The 13015-nt window shown below is 60.0% G+C and overlaps 2 protein-coding genes across 3 annotated transcripts in view; both read left to right on the top strand.

Annotated features, from left to right (window-relative positions):
- Nucleotides 1-9709, top strand: part of Adss1 (adenylosuccinate synthase 1) — a 43049-nt gene extending 33340 nt beyond the window's left edge. Inside the window, exons 11-13 of one of the 2 annotated variants that reach the window (XM_042671614.1) lie at nucleotides 89-186; nucleotides 801-950; nucleotides 1373-1950. In XM_042671614.1, coding sequence (XP_042527548.1) covers nucleotides 89-186; nucleotides 801-950; nucleotides 1373-1425 — 301 coding nt within the window. In that variant the 3' untranslated portion in view covers nucleotides 1426-1950. Of the gene's footprint in view, nucleotides 1-88; nucleotides 213-800; nucleotides 951-1372; nucleotides 1951-9697 lie in introns of those variants that run through there. The other variant, XM_042671615.1, reaches the window with a different exon arrangement.
- On the top strand, nucleotides 5046-10929 carry Siva1 (SIVA1 apoptosis inducing factor). The gene is made up of 4 exons (XM_042671616.1): nucleotides 5046-5211; nucleotides 6600-6794; nucleotides 8700-8856; nucleotides 10311-10929. Exons 1-4 carry the CDS (start codon nucleotides 5094-5096, stop codon nucleotides 10366-10368), a joined length of 528 nt encoding a protein of 175 aa, XP_042527550.1. The 5' UTR covers nucleotides 5046-5093; the 3' UTR covers nucleotides 10369-10929.
- Nucleotides 10930-13015: the final 2086 nt, after the last annotated feature.

The raw sequence follows: 13015 nt of genomic DNA, 5'->3' as shown, positions 1-13015 counted from the left end.
CCACCCGATCTTTCCCCGTTCACTGTAAATGAGGGGCCAGGGAAGCGATGGCAGCATAGTCACGGTCTCTTCTCTTGGTTGGGGGCAGGCTAGCACTGACCAAGCTGGACATCCTGGATGTCCTGGGTGAGATCAAGGTTGGCATCTCATACAAGCTCAACGGGAAGAGGATCCCCTACTTCCCAGGTATGTGAAGGGGCCGTGTTTCTCTGGTGTCAGGAGAAGGGGACTCAGAGGGGGCTGCTTACCCCCAAAGACCTCGTTCCTTCCAGCTGGCCTCTTGTGGGTCCTTGGGGAGACCAGGCGGGTCCCCAGGCAGCTGTGGGCACTCTCCAGTGCCCTCCAGTGGTGAAGTAGCAGGGACAGGCCTCTGGGCCCCTAGCCTGCACTCTCTCGGGACACTGGGACGCCCACCTGCCTTGTGATGAATGCATCTGGTCACTCCTCTCCCAGCAGCCGCCGGGCGGGTGCCCCGGCTGGGCCCCTGCCTAGGTCTGAGCAGGCCCAGAAGTGCCCCACAGCTGTGGCTGTCCTAGGTGACCAGGGCCCTCATCCCCGTGGCACTCATTCCAGCACTTTCCATCAGTAAGGGGGTGTTAGCATCCACTGTGAGCCAGGGGTCCGGGACTCGGGGTGTGGATCCTTGAGAACGCATCCGGGCTCAGTGCTCACGCAGAGCCTGGAGGCACTTCCGCTGCGCTGCAGGGCCCCGTCCTTCCTGGCTTCTCACCTGCATTCGGGCACCACGCTCTGGCCTGGCAGGGTGGTCTGGGGTCCCCACTGACCCCATGTGTCCCCAGCTAACCAGGAGATACTGCAGAAGGTGGAGGTGGAGTATGAAACGCTGCCCGGCTGGAAAGCTGACACCACGAGCGCCAGGAAGTGGGAGGATCTGCCTCCCCAGGCCCAGAGCTACGTGCGGTTTGTGGAGAACCATGTGGGTGTGGCAGGTGGGTGCCCAGGGGGCCTAGGCCCTGCCAGAGGTCCAGGTGTGGAGACCAGTGAATATATCCGGTGAAAGGCTGAAGCGAGGCACAGGTGCCTCCAGCCTGAGAAGCTGCAACCAGGCAGGGCCCCGGGACCAGATAGAAGCACTAGCTGCCCAACGTGTGGACGGCAGGCGGGACTCACAGCTGTGAGTGTGGGTCAGAGGTCACTCAGACCCATGGTTGCCAGCTCATCCAAGACCCAGGGGGGGGGGGGGGTGTCACTGCTTCCCATTGTCGGTGGGCAAACCCCTACTTGAGTGGTCTTTATCACTAGAAAATTAGAGAGTTTGCACTCGGAGAGCAGTGCCCCTTTGCCCAGTGGGTCGCGTGGAGACGCCACACTGGGTAGTCGTGTGCTGTGACCCGCTCTGTTGTGCTTCTAGTCAAATGGGTTGGTGTCGGCAAGTCCCGAGAGTCCATGATCCAGCTGTTTTAGACCCAACAGAGCTGAGACCGGTCAGACAGACGGACGGCAGACTCCTCCCCAGCCAGCAGCAGCTGTGTGTTCCCTGCCCACACACCAGCACCATAAGCAAAACATAGGAAAACTATTTTCTGAACTTTTATTTTTCTATGTACGCCTTCAGCTGAACCCACTGAATTCTATGATCTTAAACATCTGAAAGCCAGCACTGTCTACATTTTTAAAAACATTTGTGCTATCTAAAATGAGCCTAAGTGCTTGAAAGAGTCGACACGCAAGTGGCGTATCTCCTGTGACAACAGACGGTCACATGGCACGTGGCCTGCGACCATAGATGGTCCCGTGATGCACGCACATGCCCAGTGATAACGGACAATCATGTGGCACGTGGCCTGTGATAACATATGGATCACGTGACACACGTGTCCAGTGATAACAGTCACATGATATGTGACCAGTGATAACCGATGGGCGTGTCAAGTATGTCCAGTTGGGGCCATGTTGTAATAAACATACCCAGAAGCCACTGAGTGAGAATGGTCATGGTCTGTTTGTCTTGATTTTGTCTTGTGGCTTTTATGCTAAGCGGTGACCACTCCCACGACCAGTCTTGGTGATGCTGCCCAGGGGAAAGGCCTGCCCGCAAAGAAACAGCCACTGCTCAGGGTGAGGGCTGCCGCTGGACAGAGGAGGTGGACAGATGGGATGACAGGATGGCCCAAGCTGTCCAGCCCATTGCCGCTGGACAGAGGAGGTGGACAGACGGGGTGACAGGATGGCCCAAGCTGTCCAGCCCATTGCCGCTGGACAGAGGTGGACAGACAGGATGACAGGATGGTCCAAGCTGTCCAGCCCATTGCCACTGGACAGAGGAGGTGGACAGACGGGGTGACAGGATGGCCCAAGCTGTCCAGCCCGTCACCAGCGGCAGCAACAGTATCACACATCCCCAGGCACAGGAGGGGTTACCCACTAAGCTGGGCCCGGTGGGCCGCAGACAGCTGTAATACACCTGGCCAGTGTCACCCAAGAAAATCTGTGTACCCATGGCCAACACATGGCCTCAGCTAGCTGTCCTGTGTGTGTGCGTGTACGTGCGTGTATGTAGGCCAACACTGTCTTCAGCTGACCATCCTGTGTGTGTGCACGTGTGCACACATGTGTGCATATGCACATGTGTGTACAGGCCAGCACATCATCCTCACTTGGCTCTGTGTGTGTATGCATGTGTGTAGACACTGGGTTTTGAACTCAGCCTCATACTCTCACGTGGCTTTTTCGTGCAAGGCTGGCACTCTGGCCTTTGAGCTTCCTGCTGGAGATCGTCCCATAAATCTGTGTGGCCAGCTTGTCAGTGGTTAGGGTGGTAGACGTCTACCAGCACCAGTCCAACTGGCTCTCTCAGAAACTTTCCTGCAGGCTAGGGTAGCACCAGGATCGCTGGTGGGTGGTGTGGGGTTAGTGCCATGATGGCTGCAGATAGGTCAAGATGGATCCCTGTATTTTGGTATCACTAAGCTAAGCCATGTTTGCTCAGAAAACAAAGCAGAGCAAGCTGAGGTAGGACAGACCAAGTGTAAGAAAAGTTTTTAAAAACTAATCACCTGGCTGGGTGTGGTGGCACAGGCCTGCCATCCCACTACTCGGGAGTGGGAAGCAGAACCAGATTAAAAGCTGAGTGCTGTGGCTCATACCTGAAGCAGTAACTACGCTGGAGGGTAAGAATGGGAGTTCAGAGGCCTCCCAGTTCGTCAGCCAGGGCGGAAAAGTTTCTGAGGTGGGCACACGCCTGTCATTCTCAACTCCATGGGAGGCTAAGAGAGAGGATCATGGTGCCAAGTCAGCTCAGGAAGGAAAGTATTTGAGTCTCCACCTCCACGGAAGACAGTGGATGCAATGACACAGGCCTGCAATTTCAGGGACAGGTGGATCGCAGCTCAGGCGCAATTACCCAGGAGGGAAGTCCTGTCCTAAAAACAATCACTAAAAAAGCAGGGCTAGAGTGTGGCTCCACAGTCACCCAAACCTGTCCAACGATGCCCCTCCCCCCATCGACGCAAGCACACACGCACTGCATGCACAAGGATCAGATGCTGCTCCCCTCTCCCAATCTTAACCAACCACCTGAGTGCACTGCACACTAGAGCTGCAGCCCAGGTTGGACCTGCCAGGTGTCCTGGAGGGGAGTAATGCCATCCCCTATCCCCCCCCTCCGCCCATGGCAGGCCCTTCCATGCCAGCTGGGCCACTTACCCAGAGCGCCTCTGCAGTTCCTTTAATTAAATCAACCACTTCCTTACTGGCTGAAGGCTTGCGGCGGCACCAATGGTGGTCTGTGCAGACTAGGACAGCGTTGGGAACATTTAGGAAAAGGCCTGACTGGCCCACACCCTGGAGAAGTCAATGCCAGCAAACGGGCAGAAACTCCAGTGACTCCATACCACACACACGGCCAAATTTTTCCAAATGGTGCTGAGATGGGTCTTGAGGCCTGGACGATGGGAAGGGGGGGTGGCACTGTGCTCCTCCTGGTCAGGGTCCCCATTGCGCTTGTCTTCCTGGGCTCATTTTCCTCCATGACACAGAAGAGGGACAGGGAGCTTACCCATTTTCCAGTGGGCGATGCCTGGAGGGTGAGTTGAGGAAGGGGTGCCCTCCACCAGAGGAGACTACACAGGGGAGGGCGCTGTCATTTGGATAAACTAGTGACCTGATCACGGTCGTGAATTCTCATAACCTCAAGTTGCCTCGACCACCACTGTGCGCGTGGGGCTCATACTGGTGGCAGGCTCTGCCATTCGGTCCCCGGGGCGGCCCAGCCACGCGCCCTCTCCCAGCCCCGTTCCGGCGCGGCAGCTGGAGGCAGCTTGCTTGACTTGCAAGCCCCTTCCCCCGGGCCTGGGCCCCTCCCCGCATGTGGGCCCGGCCCAGGGCAGCGTGGGCGGCCTGGCTGCGGGGAAGGCTCTGGCCTGTGGGTCTCATAACCAGAGAACGTAGCCCAGACAGTAGAGCGCCTGCTTAGCAAGCCAAAGGCCTGAATTCACACCCGGTTCGTATCCTCCCCGCAAAGCCCGAGGCGGCCCCGCGAGGCCTGGCTCGGGGCAGGCGGGCTGCGGGGGGCCTGGGTTAGCGGGGAGCACGGCCGGCTCCGTGGGCACCCGCGGCCCGGGCCCGAGGAACCCCGGCCGCAGGAGAGGCAGGAGAGGCAGGGCGCTGCACCGCTTCCAGCGTACCCCGATTTGAGAACCAGGAAGAAACCAGCCGAGGAACGTCACCAAGGGGCCGAACACACGGCGAGTCTAGACCCCGCTGCCCGGGAGCCCCGCCCCCTCCCTAGCCCCGACCTATCCCGAGCCGCGCACCGTACGAGCCCCGCCGCCAACCTGGCCTTCAGCCTATCAGGCACCAGGCACAAGCCCCGCCCCTTCGCGGTGTTTCCCGACCCCGGACCATCCCTGGGCATTTCCCGCGCCGTAGAGTCCCACCCCCAACTTGGACCCAGGCCTATCTCGTGCCGAGCCTGGAATTTTGCCCGCCTCCTACCTCCACCCAGCCAATCCCGCGCCGCGCTCCTCCCCCGCCTCGCCCCGCCCTCTCCCTGTGGTTGGCGCGCGACTGTGACGTCACGCCCACAGAGGCGCGCGGCCGTCTGCGTCCCGCGGCCCCGCGGCCCCGCGGCCATGCCCAAGCGGGGCTGCCCGTTCACGGACGCCGCCCCGCTGCAGCTCAAGGTCCGCGTGGGCCAGAAGGAACTGAGCCGCGGCGTGTGCGCCGAGCGCTTCTCGCGCGAGGTCTTCGGTGAGTGCGGGCGGCCGCTGGGCGGGGACTCCCTCCGGGCCGAGCCGAAGCCTGACCCCGGCCGGGACCCGACCCCCGGCCCCGGCCGGGACCGAGGCCGTGCTCCGCGCGTGCGCCGCCCCGGCCGGGCAGGGCCGGGTCCTGCAGGCTGGCCGAAGCTAGGGAGGGCAGCGGGGCCGCCCGCGGTCGGGCGTGGCGGTGGCCTCGAGCCTCCCTCGGGACGGCCGCCCCGGGAGGTGCAGAGCCGCGCCGTGGGACCACCCCGCGGATCCGGGGATATTGGTTTGAGGCCAGCCTCAGCCAGAACGCTGAGTGAGCCCCCTCCCGACAGTGTGCTGGCCCAGGCCTGACTTCCCAGCTCCCGGAAAACCGCCAACAGAAGAATTGAGGTGCTGGTTGGCCTGGGCAAAAATCAAGACCCTGTTTGAAAATGAAAAGGATGGGAGTATGGCTCAAACAGTAAAGGGCCTAGGAAGCCCAGGCCCTGGTTCAAACCCCAGTGCCGCCAAGATGGAAGTTAGGAGGAAGGAGGAGAAGAAAGAATTCGTCCAGCTCTATCCTCTCGAGCATCCTTGTTCTAGAACACTTGCAGGGAAGGGGTGCAGGGCTCCGAGATTCCCTCGTTAGTACACACACACACCCCCTGAGCCAGCCAGGTGTCCTCCAGGACAAGATCAGCCTCAACATGCCATTCTCCCTGTGGCTCCCACTAGGGAAAGCCACTAACGTGGAGCCCCCCAGCATCTGAGCAGGTCCCTAAGCCTCTCCTTGTAGGCTGACTGGAAGCTACTGCCCTTGATGCTCCAGCTGCAGAAGTGTGTGTGTGTGTTCGTGTGCGCACGCGCATGCGTGCTCTTGAATAATCATGTATGAGATCATGGGACCTCCCTCTCAGGCTCTCTTGGGTGGATCGTGTCTGAGGTCACAGGCTCCCTCCTCAGGTTCTCTGAGGCTCTGTGTGTCTGAGGGTCACAGGCTTCTTCCATGAACCTGCTCTGGCCTCTTGGGTGAGCCGAGTGCACATCCACTGGTCTGAGGCCAAAGGTGTAGCCCTGAGCCTCTGGCTGCTTCTAGGTCCTTGGTACCCCACACTTGAGAGGTAATGGCATCGTGGGGGGGCAGGGCTTCCTCTGCCAGCTTGCAGGAGGGGAAGGGATCAGTGAGATGAGACCAGCCGTGGTGCTGAAAACGAAGGCTGATGGAAGGAGCCCGTGTCCCACACGGTGGGGCTGCAGGCCCAGAGCCTCCTGGAGGAGGCGGCCGCCAAGCTGGGGGAGAAGGGTCCCCAAGAGCACACAGGATAGAGGCAGAGGAGGCTCCATGTGGCAGGAGCAGCACTGTGCCTGTGATGGCTGCAGCATAAACTCACCAATGGCCTCTCTCCCCAGAGAAGACCAAGCAGCTCCTTTTCCGCGGGGCCCAGGCCTGCAGGGGCCAGACATGGGGCGAGGGCTGTGCCATCGTCCACCTGCCAGAGTCGCCCCAGCCCGGCCCCACGGGGCCCCCTCGGCCTACAAGAGGACAGATGCTGATTGGGCCTGACGGCAGGCTGATGAGGCGCTGCGCCCAGGCCTCCGGCGCCGGTGAGTGGCGGCTGTAGCCCTGCCTGGCTGTGGGGCTGAGGGGGGTGGTAGGGAGCAAGACAGGCTTCCGCCTGAGGGAGCAGAGGCTCTGCTGGAGGCCCGCCAGCTCTCATGCCATTACCGGTGTGGAGAGGTTCAAAGACTGTTGCCTGTTGGCTGGTCAAAAGTAGCCCCCTGCCGCACCCCTGCGTCTGGCCCTGAAGGAGCCTAGGAACCTCCTGGTTAGTCAGTGAGGCAGTGCCATGCAGGCTGCGCAGCACAACCCTGCACAACAGAGACGCGCAGTGTGAACACTGTACGTGACAGTGATGCGCAGTGTGAACACCATGACAGGAATGCGCAGTGTGAACACTGCATGTGACAGAGACGCGCAGTGTGAACACTGCACATGACAGACGTGCAGTGTGAACACCATGACAGGAATGCGCAGTGTGAACACTGCACGTGACAGAGACGCGCAGTGTGAACACCGTGACAGGAATGCACAGTGTGAACACTGCACGTGACAGAGACGCGCAGTGTGAACACCGTGACAGGAATGTGCAGTGTGAACACTGCACATGACAGAGACGTGCAGTATGAACACCATGACAGGGATGTGCAGTGTGAACACTGCACATGACAGAGACGTGCAGTGTGAACACCGTGACAGGAATGCGCAGTGTGAACACTGCACATGACAGAGACGTGCAGTGTGAACACCGTGACAGGAATGCGCAGTGTGAACACTGCATGTGACAGAGACGCACAGTGTGAACACTGACGGGGATGCGGTGTGAACACTGACAGTGACACGCAGGGATGTGCAGTGTGAACACTGCATGTGACAGGGATGTGTAGTGTGAACACTGACAGGGACGCGCAGTGTGAACATTGTGACAGGGACGCGCAGTGTGAACATTGTAACAGGGAGCGCAGTGTGATCATTGTATGTGACAGATGCGCAGTTTGAACACTGACGGACACAGTTTGAATACTGCATGACAGGGACGCGCATTTTGAACACTGGCAGGGACGCAGTTAGAACATTGTTCGTGACAGGGACGCAGGTTGAACATTGTGTGTGAAAAGGCCATGCAGTTTTGTGTAACAGGGACATGGTTTGAATACTGTGTAACAGGAACACGCAGTTTGAACACTGTAACGGGGACACATTTGGAACACTGACAGGGACACAGTTTGAACACTGCATGTGACAGGGACACTCAGTTTGAACACTGCGTGACGAGGACACGGGGTTTGAACGTGGCATGTGACAAGGACACGGGGTTTGAAAACTGACGAGGACACGTGGTTTGAACACGGCGTGTGATGAGGACATGGTTTCAACAAGGCGAGTGACGACACGCAGTTTGGACACGGCGTGTGACAGGGACACGCGGTTTGAACACTGTGATGAGGACTGGGGTTTGAACACGGCGTGTGACGAGGACACGGTTTGAACAAGGCGAGTGACGACACGTGGTTTGGACACGGCGTGTGACAGGACACGCGGTTTGGACATGGCGTGTGACAGGACACGCGGTTTGAACACTGTGTGATGAGGACATGGGGTTTGAACACGGCGTGTGACGAGGACACAGTTTGAACAAGGCGAGTGACGACACGTGGTTTGGACACGGCATGTGACGGGCACACGCGGTTTGGACACGGCGTGTGACGAGGACATGCGGTTTGAATGCTGCGTGGTCAGAGGAGAGCTGGTGGCTCTGGACACCAGCAGCAGCGCTGACCTGGAGTCCAGTCTGGTGCCACCAGGGCCCGTGTTGCTGGATCTCTGGTGCTGAGCTTGGCTGGTAGTTAAAAGCATTCCGGGGTACGCGGGGTGGGGCGGGGGAGGGGTGGTCTCCCAGCCCCTGGGCTCTTGTCACCGTCTCCGGGCTGATGGCCTGTGTCTCCTTGCAGACTTGTCCGGAACAGCGCCCACCGCCTGTGCCTCGTGTGTGAGAGCCGTGGACGGGAAGGCCGTGTGCAGCCAGTGCGCGCGGGCCGTGTGCAGCCAGTGCACTCGCGCCTGCTGGGGGTGTGGCGCCGTGGCCTGCGCCCTGTGCGGCCTCACAGAGTGAGTGGATCCCGCCGCCCTGTCCCGCTGGGGCGGACGCGCTGACGGGACGGGGTCTGACAGTGGCCAGCGTGCTCCTTTGCTCCCTGAGGGTCCCGCGCGCAGGCGCACACACACACACACACGCTACAGATCCCACTGCCACGAAGGACGGCTCCTGCCATGAGCACTCTGTGCCTCGGTCCTCTTCCGCCGGGCCGGCCCCCGGCCCCCAGCTCCCAGCCCCCGGCCCCCTCCTAGGAAAGCTGCTGCGCCCCTGCATGGTGCCCACTGTGGGACCTGCGTGGGCTGGGAGTGCGGAGAGCCTCGGCACCAGCGCGGGCGGGGCAGTCCCATCCCCCGTGTGTGCAGAGCCTGCCCCCACCCCCCGTAAGGAAGACCCGGAGTCCCGTGCGGAGCCAGCACTGTCACCCCAAACAAGCTCAGGCCCAGCGGCTTCTAGAACCCTGTGACACTGAGGACACAGGTCATTTGACACGGCCTTTCCCTGGGGAGGCCAGGAATGCCCTGGAATGGTGTCCGTCCCCGTGGCGGGCGTGTGACACCACTGCCGGGTTTAGGCTGGAGTGCTGGATCAGGCAACCAGTGTGGCACCATTTCCATGGTCCTGTACCTTCTCGGGGCGGGGAGGGGCCAGGACCTCACACCCCCACACCCGGCCTCTGTCTCCTGCCTGACACCATAGACCACACCAAGACCCCACCTGGGCCGCCAGCCCCGCGGTGGGTGTGCTTGGCCGCTCGGGCCCAGCCCAGCAGGTAGCACGAGCCAGGAATGAGGCGGCCCTCCGCTGCTTACACCAGCCTGGCGCCGTGAACCAGGACAGCAGCGGAAAATCTAGGTTCCCTTGGCATGGCTCAGGTTCTACTGGAGTGAGACTGAGGGCCCCTGCGTAGGTGGCCCCATGCCACCCACCCGCGCCGCTGGCAGCCGCTCTGACGCAATTCACGTGAGACACCTGGCCTGGGTCTGGCCTCCATTTCCAGCTGTGTCTGGTGTCCCAGCGGCTTCTCCTGGGCCCTTGACCCACTGTGGTGCAGGGAGCTCCAGAGGCGCGCCTGGGCAGCGTCTGGGGAGAATTCTCTGTGGATGGGCTGGGCTGTGGCCAGGCAGGAGCCAAAGATGGCTTCAGCAGCGGGACTGGCTTGCAGGCTGGGGCTGGAGGTGTGAGGTCCAAGCGCTGGCTCACCTGGGAGGGAGGCTGCCCTCCCCGGCCCCGCGGCAGGCATGCGGGCAGCCCAGGCTCTTCTCCAGAGCAACCTCGTCCCCCTGGGCATCGGCTTGTCCAGCAGGGCAGTGAGGTGGGCTGAGGGCAGGGCACGACCCTGGCCCGGCCCAGGACTACCTCCTGAGATGCCCCTAGCAGGAGCCCGCGTCCTGGGGTGAGGACTCCAGCAGACCTGGGGAGGCCCTGGCGGACCCTAACCTAGTTCTCGTCTCTTCCCTGGGTGCAGCTCCAGCGACGTCTGTGAGGAGACACTGTGCACCAGCTGTGCCATGTTCGATGTGTGAGGCGGCTGGGAAGGCAGCTCCACCAGAGGGCGCCCCGGCGCCTGCCGAAGAGGCCCACGCAGCTTTTCCATGTGTTTTGTAGCTCTGGTGACAGAAGGGAGTAAACCTTCCTATTTGCACGGTCGAGCCCCATCTGTTGACTGGCGCATGCAGTCAGCCCAAGAGTCAGGGCTAGGGCTGGAGCGGAGCGCTGCCGTGGGAAGGCCTTCAGCGCTTCCGCCTGTCCTCTGCTCTCCGTGCACGAGAGGCAGGGCTGCAGGCAAAGCAGGGCGCCGCTCCTTCCCAACCAGCCCCAGAAAACCCCCGGTAAGATAAGAGCGAAAATGTCTCGTGTCCAGTAAAAACAAACTGCAGCCGGGCACAGTGATGCACGCCTGTCATCCTGGCTACGGGGAGGTAGCCCTCCACAGGACCTGGTGTGAAACCCCTTACCAACCAATGAAAAGCCAGGATAGTGGCACAGGCCTGCAGCACAGCCCTGGTGGGAAGCAGAAATGGAAGGGCTGCAGCCCGGGCCGTCCCAGACATTGATACAAAAAATAAAACAAAGGAAGGACTGGAGGTGCGTCCCAACGGTAGAGTGCCCGCCCAGCAAGCCAAGGCCCCAGGTTCAAACGAAGAAACGGGGAAGTATACCTTACTGTGGGAAGCAGCAGGAACACTCCAGAAGTGGCGGGTGGCTGAATATTCCAAGCAGACAAGAGCAGCAAAATGGCTGCTGTTCTTTTTTTAAAATACAATTTTGATCCTAAGGTTGTACAGAGGGTTACCATTCCTTAAGCCACGTGATGAGTGCAGTCCTCAGACAGTTACCCTCTCATCCCTTCCCACAAGTTAAGTTCATTCTTTATGCTCAGAAAAAGACAGGAACTACCAGACAGCCACCAGTGCCGGTGGCTCACACCTGTGATCCTAGCGACTCGAGAAGCTGAGATCTGAGAATCCAGCCCAGACAAATCCTTAAGACTCCCAGCTAGCCAGCAAAACACTGCAGTGGGGGCATACCTTAAGTGGTAATACACCACCCATGAGAAAAGCCAAGGGACAGCCTGGAGTTCAAACCCTGGTGCCAACACACAGGCAAGCGCTGGATTCTCGGGGAGCTAATACAGGGTCTCAGGTGGGAAGTGCACTGGGTGGGATTAAAGCAGAGGGCAGGCCGCGCCGGCGAGCGGGAGGAAGCATAGCTGGAAACGCTTAGCAAGCCTGGGCCGAAACAGGAAGGAGACGGGAACTTCAGTCAGGTTCCTCAAATGCTGCTGGAGGAGGACCAGGAGCCGGATGAGGACGCGAAGCTGCAGCATGGTGGCTGGAGCCGGCAGGCAGCCAGTGTTGAAGACAGCCTAGAAAAGGCCAGGCCAGCCACAAGCTCTCAAACCAAGAGTTTTTGTGAGCTGGAGTTCATCGAACTCTTTGGGAACTGTCCCGGGGCCTCCGCTTTGCCCTCCCTGCGGCCACGGCCCCCCCCCCGCTCCTGTCCTGCTGCCCGCAGGACACGTGTTGGCCATTGTGCTAATGAGGCCCAGCCGGCTGGACCACGTGCTCTTACACCAACCACCTGTTACTCCTTGGGAATCAGTGACGGCTGAAACTAATTTTTTTTAAGTTGGAAAAAGAAACGGGCAGGGTGGCTCTACAGTCCTAACACTGCAGACAGGCAGGAGGGTCTTGAGTTGGAAGCCGCCCTGCTCTGCCCAGGGTGGCGGCGGGGACGCGTTGTGTGTCCCCCATGTGTTATGGGATGTGGCCCTCAGGGGGAGTGGAGTGGAGGGGGCGGGGCCCTGGGCTCCAGCGCGCACAGCTGAGGCCACTGAAGGAAAGCTGCCAGCGTTTCAGGCCAAAGGAACGAACCTCCAGAGACGCTGCCCGCTGCGAACGAGCCCACGCGGGAAGCGCAGGAGCCATCTACTAAGAACCTGTATACACAGCACGGTTCAGAAAGGGGAGAGGACTCGAATGGACCTTTCTTGGTTCAGGAAGCCACACACGTGGCCGGAGAGCAGCTGAGACGTTCCACACCACGACCTCGGGAAATGTGGATGAAACACCAATGGGCACCCATAGCACGCTGGCCGCCCAAGCAAAGCAGCGCGGGGACAGGGGGACAGGACCCCGCCCCACCCGTGCCCGTGGGAGGGACAGCGGTGTGGCCACTGCACGGCAGGAGGTAGGTCCTTAGAACACTTGGAGGATGTCCGCAAAGGACAGTGGGACTTGCCTCGCAAAGGACAGTGGGACTTGCCTATCAGTCACCCAAAGATTGAAGCACAACCGTCACCCAGGTACCAGTGGCGCATCCCTACAACCCTGGACTGATGGCGAGGCTGAGATCTGAGGGCTATAGTTAGAGGCCAGCCTGGACAGGAGTGTTTGTAAGACTCTTAGCACCAATTAAGCACCAAAAAAGCCAGAGGTACAGCTGTAGATCAAGTGGTAGAGTGCTAGCCTGTAGCCCAAAAGCCAAGAGACAGCACTCCGGCCCTGAGTTCAAGTCCCAAGACAGCACATGCAAAAAAGAAGAGAATCTCTGTGCTGTAATTCTATGCCAGTGTTTATAGCAGTTCTGGCAGTTCCCAATAACCAAGAAGTGGAAATGACGTAAATGTCTGCTAGGGGAATAAATGGATATAGAAATGTGCTATAGGGC

This window comes from Dipodomys spectabilis, unplaced genomic scaffold, assembly GCF_019054845.1.
Source record: "Dipodomys spectabilis isolate Male_0828 unplaced genomic scaffold, ASM1905484v1 ptg000648l, whole genome shotgun sequence".
Lineage (NCBI taxonomy): Eukaryota > Metazoa > Chordata > Mammalia > Rodentia > Heteromyidae > Dipodomys > Dipodomys spectabilis.
Note: the sequence above shows the minus strand (reverse complement) of the source record. Positions and strands in the feature narration are given on the sequence as shown.